Source organism: Mustela nigripes, chromosome 5 (assembly GCF_022355385.1).
Source record: "Mustela nigripes isolate SB6536 chromosome 5, MUSNIG.SB6536, whole genome shotgun sequence".
NCBI lineage: Eukaryota > Metazoa > Chordata > Mammalia > Carnivora > Mustelidae > Mustela > Mustela nigripes.
In genome coordinates, this window is record NC_081561.1 from 67,155,003 (window position 1) to 67,163,612 (window position 8,610).

At 41.1% G+C, this 8,610-nt stretch overlaps 1 protein-coding gene across 2 annotated transcripts in view; it reads right to left on the minus strand.

Moving 5' to 3' along the window:
- LOC132018112 (amine sulfotransferase-like) overlaps positions 1-8,299 on the minus strand; it is a 29,776-nt gene extending 21,477 nt beyond the window's left edge. Inside the window, exons 1-2 of one of the 2 annotated variants that reach the window (XM_059400598.1) lie at positions 8,157-8,299; positions 5,336-5,488 (exon numbers count right to left, since the gene is read on the minus strand). In XM_059400598.1, coding sequence (XP_059256581.1) covers positions 5,336-5,477 — 142 coding nt within the window. In that variant the 5' untranslated portion in view covers positions 5,478-5,488; positions 8,157-8,299. The remainder of the gene's footprint in view (positions 1-5,335; positions 5,489-8,156) is intronic. The other variant, XM_059400599.1, reaches the window with a different exon arrangement.
- Between the last annotated feature and the right edge of the window lie 311 nt (positions 8,300-8,610).

The following is an 8,610-nucleotide window of genomic DNA, read 5'->3' on the forward strand; positions in this document are numbered from 1 at the left end:
AAAACAAAGAGGCAACCCATGGAATGGGGGAAGATATTTGCAAATGACAGTACAGACAAAAGGTTGATATTCAAGATCTACAATGAACTCTTCAAACTCAACATGCACAAAACAGACAAGCATATCAAAACAATGGGCAGAGGATATGAACAGACACTTCTCCAATCAAGATATACAAATGGGTATCAGACACATGAAAAAAATGTTCATCATCACTAGCCATCAGGGTGATTCAAATTAAAACCACATTGAGACATCAACTTACACCAGTTAGAATGGCCAAAATTAACAAGACAGGAAACAACATGTGTTGGAGGGGATATGGAGAAAGGGGAACCCTCTTCCACTGTTGGTGGGAATGCAAGTTGGTGCAGCCTCTTTGGAAAACAGTGTGGAGATTCCTCAAGAAATTAAGAATAGAACTTTCCTATGACCCTGCCATTGCACTCCTGCATATTTACCCCAAAGATACAGATGTAGTGAAAAGAAGGGCCATCTGTACCCCAATGTTTATAGTAGCAATGGCTGTGGAAAGAGCCAAGGTGCCCTTCAACGGACGAATGGATAAGGAAAGTGTGGTCCATATACACTATGGAGTATTATGCCTCTACCAGAAAGGATGAATACCCAACTTTTATAGCAACATGGACAGAACTGGAAGAGATTATGCTGAGTGAAATAAGTCAAGCAGAGAGAGTCAATTATGATATGGTTTCACTTATTGATGGAGCATAACAAATAGCATGGAGGACAAGGAGAGTTAGAAGAAGGGATTTGGGGGAAATTGGAAGGGGAGGTGAACCATGAGAGACTATGGACTCTGAAAAACAATCTGAGGGGTTTGAAGTGGCAGGGGGTGGGAGGTTGGGGTACCAGGTGGCGGGTTTTAAGGAGGGCACGTATTGCATGGAGCACTGGGTGTGGTGAAAAAATAATGAACACTGTTATGCCGAAAATAAATAAATAAATATATTGAAAAAATAAAAATAGAAGTGCTCTGTAACCCTGCAACTGCAATATCAATTGTATTTACCAAAATGCACAAAAATCCTGAAATAAAGGGATTAATGCACCCCCCCCCCCGTTTGTAGCAGTATTACCAACAAGAGCCAAATGATAGATCCCAAATATCCATTGTCTGATAATCATATAAAGAAGATTTACAATGGACTATTATTCAGCCATCAAAAAGAATGAAATCTTGTCATTTGCTATTATGGGGATGGAGCTAGAGTATATTAAACTAAGCAAAATAAGTGCGGCAGAGAAAGACAATATGATTTCACTCATACTGAGGAATTTTAGAAACAAAACAGATGAACATGTGGTGGGGGAGAGAGAGAGACAGAAACCATAAAACAGTCTCATAACTACAGAAACAACTACAGGGAACAGAGGGGATTGACGAGAATGATGAGACAGAGAAGATTCATGAGAAAATGGGTCACCAACAAGGAAATGACTTACTTGACAGAAGGAGGTCACAGCCATTGAGACCAAACTTGAACAGAAATGCAGTGCCCGCCACAATCTGCTACAGGCCTGCCATATGGAAGACATTAGGAGGGCACTACCTAAGGGCACTATGGAAGGCATTAGTGAGGGAAAGTGTAGCTCCTAGGAGGAGGACCAAGTGAGTGGTTCCCAGTGAACCTCCAGTACTCTGTGTGAGAAGCCCTCATTGATACTGACTACAGGATCTGAGGATGCCCAGGCTGAGGAGATCAAATAGGAGATGAATACACCATGGCAGAAGCTGAATGAGCAATGGGTGTACTCCAGCATATAGCTGCCCCTGACATGAAAGCCGTAGAAAACCTAGGAGGTGTCTGTGACAACTTTCAGGAGACCCCAGATGAGCCCAAACGCAAGCCAGGAAAGCCAAGCAGTCATTCGAAGAGATCAAGAAGGAGCACTTTGACTGCTTCAATACTTGCTTTGAATCTGTGGCCACCAACATCAATGAGATTTACAAGCCTTATCAGTAACAGAGTGACCAAGCATTTCTGAGCCCTAAGAACCCTGAGGAGCCCCACTAGGATGGCACCAACTCCAACTATGTGGCTCTTGGCAAACGCTTCTGGCCTATGGACAACTTGTCAGTGCTTGAGAGAACAGTGGCTGATCTAGCCTTATTCCTGGCCATTCACAATAAGAAGCCAGCCCCCTTCATTATTCTGGATGAGATCGATGCTGCCTGGGATGACATCAACATTGGCTAGATGGTTAATTACACCAAGGAGTATCAACTTACCACTTCCAGGAAATTGTCATCTGTTTCCAGGAGGAGTTCAGCACCAAGGCTGAGAGCCTCCTTGCTGTCTACCTTGAGCGAAGAAACTGTGTCAACAGCAAAATCCTGACCTTCCACCTTACCAAGTACACAGATGCCACTGCCAACCGCCAATGAACAGTAGCAATAACTCTGTCCTCCTGCCCTGTCTCTGGCCCTAAGCTACACCTCTCTCAACCTCTGGATATTTAGCCCCAACCTCCCCCTACCTCATGTTCCTAACTGGCATAATCATGGGATTCAGGCACCACTGACAAGTACTAAGTGGAACAGAGATGATACTAGGTCTGGAGCAAAAATTTCTCAGCTACAAGGAGCACCCAGGCCTTTGGAAGGAGGTGATAAACTGAACTGATCTGAACAGGGCCATCTGTCCATTATCTCCATCCCCTATCCTCGACCTCCCCCCACCATCACCCATAATCATGGGTCCCTTGGGCCCCTTGCATCTTACTTGTATATGGGTATGTGTGTGTATATATGTACATGTGCGTGTATATGAGTGTGTTTGCCATATAATAAAGATATTGGAGACCCATACTAGAAGAGCCTGGGCTGAATCTGATTTCCAGAGAACTCTCTTTGACAGCATGCTGGGCAGAGGTATTTAGGACCTCATCAGAATCAGTCAGGTGAAACTTCCCTCCTTCATAAATTTGTGTTTTCATTCATCTGTGTATTGATCAGCCATATCCTCAGCATTCTTCATTTGTCAGGCTCTTTTCTTAAAATACAGAGCTGAATCAGATATGATCTCTACCCTCCTACTGAGGAGATGCAGTGGGTTCCTGATTTCTCATGGTCAGTGAAATCACATTTATACATACTTTGAATGACCGAAGAGGATGATCACCTCCAGGCTTCCTGAGCTTACACTTGATGAATTGGTAGGATTTGGTTGGGCACTAGGAGCAGAGCCTGGGCTCTAAGGACAGACAGCTTTGGGTTCCAGTCTTTTTTTAAAATCACTTACTTGTTTGTTGTTGGGCACATCTTTTGACATTTCCGTGCCTCTGTTTCCTCATCTGTAAAAATGGAGCTAACAATATGACCTACCCCATAGGATTTAATCAAGTCAAGCTCCTTGCTGGCAGCCCTACCTCTGATTGGAGCCCAGTATGCACTGACCCATCAGAAGATAAGCCTTCTCATACTTAGACCCCTGAGAGCTCTGACCCAGTTGTTGGGGACAGAAAGAGCTTCCAGTCTGGGACATGCTAAATGCCTTGGTTATTGAGAGTGTTCCAGGGCTCCAGTGGGATTTACCTGGTACATGAAGTGCCCAAGGAAGCCTGTAGCTTCAATCATATGGTATCCAGGTGCCTGGGCTCCAACCTGGACTGTGAGGAAGTAGGGGGAAGTTAGAACTGGGCCACATCCTGGGCGAATGTGTGTGAAGGTCCCTCTGGGAACTAAGTTTGTCAGCTGCAGGGACTGTGCAGAGGAAGCACAACCTGCTGCTATGAGGTCAATATTTGCTTGTTCATGTACACTGTCAGACCGTCACCTTGTCCTGATTGTCTACTGCATTCTTGTTTTGTAAATGTTCAACCAGATCTAATTACTCAAGTGTCTCATGAATCCATTCTCTAAGACATAGATTTATAAGAAGATCTCGCCCCCTTTGACTACCATTGGCCATCTCTCTCAAACTGCTGTCACGTATGCTAGACTCTTTTAAGACTTTGATATATATGAGTTCATTGAAACTATTATGGTGTATTTAATACAAATGGTATATTGAGTCGTTCTGCAATTTGCTTTCTTCACTTAACCTTGTTTTTGAGATCTATGCATGTTGATTTTGCTAAATGTAGCTTCAACTCATCCTTTGCAACCGCCTAATAGAGTGTCATTATAAGACTCTATCCCATCTTCCCCATTTCTTTTGTGATAACTAGTTAAGACAGTTTTCCACTTTGCTATTACAGAACAGGACACAGGAACACTGTGTGTGTGGGGTGTGTGTGTGTGTGTGTGTGTGTGGATATGTATGTGTGTGTACCAAGGTTGCTTCCTGGAGGTTCAATGCAGAGTCATAGGCTATTTATGTTTTTGTTTCAAATAGATACTTCTAAATTGCCCTCCTGTATTATTACTCAATATTTTTCTTGAGGTTGTCTTAAGTGTAACATTGTTATCTCCTTTAGTTTCCTCGTAAGTAGTGACATCTGTAAAACCACAGATTTGATGTGCTAATTATATATTTTTCTAATACATATTAAAAGGCACAACTCAAAAAAGTTTTCTGTACAGCAAAGAAAACTATCAACAAAATGAAATGGCAGCCCATTAAAAGGGAAAAATATTTGGGAATCATTTATGATTAGTGGTTAATATAAAAACATATCAAGAACTCATACAACACAATAGCAAATATAACAAAACCAATTAAAACTTGGGCAAAGGCTGTGAATAGACATGACTGTATATATACACACAGGTATATATGTATCTATGCATTATACATATGTCTCTATGTTTTAGTCTGATCAGAGTGCTATAGCAAAAGTAGACCCAAATACGTGGGGATTATTCCACATCATAGTGTTAGTAAAAGTTAATTTCCTCCTTCTCATGCACTTGGATAGTAAATACAACTTCACCTCTCTGTCTAAAGTAGCTGGCTAAATGGTAAATATTTCTGCATTTCCAAGCCCACTTTGGTACCATAGTGTTTGATAGGGTGTTTGTAACATGGCTACTTCTGTATTTTCTCTGTTTCCTTGTCCACTTCAAAAATAACTTCTAGGGACAGCTGGTTTAGCATCTGCCTTCAGGTCAGGTCATGATCCCAGGGTCCTACTTCACCCTCTGCCTGCCATTCCCCCTGCTTGTATGCTCTCTCATTGTCTCTGTCTCTCTGACAAAGACAGAGATAAATGATAAATAAATAAAGAATCTTTAAAAAATAACTTCTAGCTCATTGTATATTAAATCAGTTGACAGTATAATATCCAATAGATTAGTGTATATGTCCATATAGAATACTACTAAAAATCATGTTACTTCTTAGATTAACTATTAGAACAGAGAACTCACCAGATTTGGGGTATGTGATTATGAAGAAATCATTTTCTCTGATTTCAAAATTATCTAAGTTTTCTATAAGGCCAATATCAAGTGATGAATGATGAAAATAATATCCTTTAAATTTGAATAAGAATTTTTCCATGCCTTCCATACTTCAGTCACCTGCAAAAGAGAGACAAAACAATTAGAAAGAAATTAGTAAAATTTTATGTTTTCTTCCCTTCTGTGTCTCAGTTGTTGACCATACACTGAGAAAAGAAATTGATACATTATTTTCATCACAGTCACTGAAAACTGGCTGGCTCTGAAAGTTACTGTCCCGGGTTCTGAGTGTGAGTTTGGTCCAATGCCAGGAGACAGCTGTTCATGGGCTAGAGGTTAGTTTTATGGGTATGTGTTCCATTTTAATAGCTACCAGAAAAATGGTTTGAAAATAATTTTTTAAAAGATTTTATTTATTTATTTGACAGAGAGAAAGATTACAAGTAGGCAGGGAGGCAGGCAGAGAGAGAGAGAAGGAGGAAGCCAACTTCCTGCTGAGCAGAGAGCCCGATGCGGCACTAGATCCCAGGACCCTGAGATCATGACCCGAGCCAAAGGCAGAAGCCCAACCCACTGAGCCACCCAGGTGCCCCTGAAAATAATTTTGTAGTTGCCAAAAAGATACTTTAATCAGAAAGCACACATATATATGTATATACACACACACATACAAATGCACATACGAGTTGAACTTGAACAAGCTTCAGACAAACTCGTCCCCCAACACTCCTTCGTCACCTGGGCTTTACTTCCCCCATACCTGATGTACAATGTGTTAGCTTTCAGCAGGTTTCTGGAAGCTTTTCTTTATATGTTTTTTGGGTGGGAGTTATGTATTCATGATCTCTTTGGTAACTTTAAATTTTGTTTTATTTCTTAATGTGCCACTTTTTAAGAATGACTAGGGTAGTGCAAGCATGAGTTAACAGACATGACTGTCTTCCGGTTTTCATTTGAGCAATTCAGCTATACACTATGACAAAATGAACAAAAGCACAATGTAAAAGTCCAAAAGAAAACATTCAAATAAGGGCTGATACACAGAAAGTAGAAACCAAGCCTCATGAGTCATCATTTATGTACATACTTTGCCTTTCATTATTATCCCCCACTGATCATATGGAAGATAATCTTTAAGACTATGAATCCTGAGGTTACAGTGGACTTGGGGGTTCTTCCGGATGATTCTAAGTGTCTTCTTTCTATTTCCAATGTACTTGGACATAGGAACAGTGGAGAAAATCAGAGATTCAGGATCACACAGACTGAAAACAATTCCAGTATACCCCAGATAGGGTCATTATAAGACAAAGGGAAATAAGAAATCTTTAAAATATATTTGACAGCTACACTGTTACTAGAAGACAGAAGGCTGATAGACTCTCTTGACAAAGGAGAATTGGGAAAGCTCCAATGTAGCTGGAATCATCACCATGAATGGGTAGCCAGGGAAGAAATGGAGACCAGACAGGGAAGGGGAGAGGAAGAGAGAGGAGATAAGTTATTCTGCCACTAGAGTTATTTAAGGCTACTCAGTGTTGCCATCCTTGGTGTTCAAAGAAACAACCTAATTTACAAATCCATTCCCACTGGGCACTAATATTAACTTCCATTATCAAGGAGCACTGGCTCCCTAACAGAAGCCAGTTCCAGGTTTTGGGATCAAAACAGTATCAATGAGCCTTAACATCTTGACTTTTTCCTGAACATAATTAGACCACTTTATACTCTACTTATATTAGATCCTAGCATAATTACTACACTCATGGTGAATTAAATATTTCTTTTAGTGTATGTTCTTAAATGTCTAAATAAATATTTAGAATCAGAAAATGGCTCAGTTCGTTGGAAGTCAAAGCAAAAGGAGGACGGTGTAGTCTTGCTTCCTGCAGAGGAGCTGATACCTTACACATTTTTAGCCTAGTGTTTAGAAAAACACCAAACACCTAAAACTGCATAACTAGTGAGTACAGACAAGAGAAAGAAAGCAGAGAGTATGTTATCCCAAAAGTATCAATCTGGCATGTGGATGATGTTTTAGTTGAAAGCAATTAAGACCCAGCAGACTCACAACAGTTTTCTACCTTCTGCTTAAAAGGATTTAGATAGGCACATCTGGCATGGAGCACTGGGTGTGGTGCATAAACAATGAATTCTGTTATGCTGAAAAGAAATTTAAAAAATATAAAAGCTTGGGGCACCTGGGTGGCTCAGTTGGTTAAGCAGCTGCCTTCGGCTCAGGTCATGATCCCAGCGTCCTGGGATCGAGTCTCACATCGGGCTCCTTGCTCGGCAGGGAGCCTGCTTCTCCCTCTGTCTCTGCCTACCACTCTGCCTATGCTCACTCTCTCTCCATATCTCTCTCTGACAAATAAAAATAAAAAGCTTTAAAAAATATAAAAGCTTTTAAAAAAAGGTTTAGATAGGGAGCTACATCAGGTATAGAGCTCCTACCACATGTAAATTTTTCTGTTAGAGAGACTCTTTGGTGGCATGGTACACATCTCTACCACATATGGGCTCTCCTCATCTTCCTTTGAATTGTCTTCCTCCTCTGATTTCTGAAGCATTTCACCCCCTTCTCCTTACTTTAAAATGATTTATAAGACTAAAATTTCAAACTGCCTTTGACTCATCATGACTTTGTGGGTCTCCCACACACATGTAGTTATATTTCTCTTCTGTGAATTTATCTGACTTATGTCAGTTTGATTATTAGACCATCCAGAGAACCTGGAAGGGAAAAGGGGAAAGTGTTTCATCCCCAAGCCAGAATGAAGCTACTCACCTTAGAGTTCTTTGAAATGAGGTCTGAACTGTCGCCCTCGGCCCACAAGAACAACAATCAGCCTGGTATGGTGTTAATGCTTCATCCATTTATTTTGTCAGCTTCCTTAGCTTATATGCGGCAGGGTGACCAATAAGGGGCCAAGCAATGGGAAGAGCCAATGAGAGTCCTGTTACTATGCTGATTAAATTTGAAACAGCCAAGGACTATGTCCTTCTTTAGGCAGGCTTCACCAGAACGTTCGTTGTTTACTTGCAGCGTATTTTGCTGGCAGTGAGCCAAGCGCCATGTTGTAATGGCGGGGACTTTCCCAGCCAGAGGCGGTCCTCTACATTGGACATCTGATACAAAGGCAAGTGAGAAGAAGAACTGTGTGCTGCTGAAGGAGAAAGACACAGGTAAAAACTACGTATTCTGCAAAGAGATTTGATACTTCACCAGTTAGTGTTCCAAG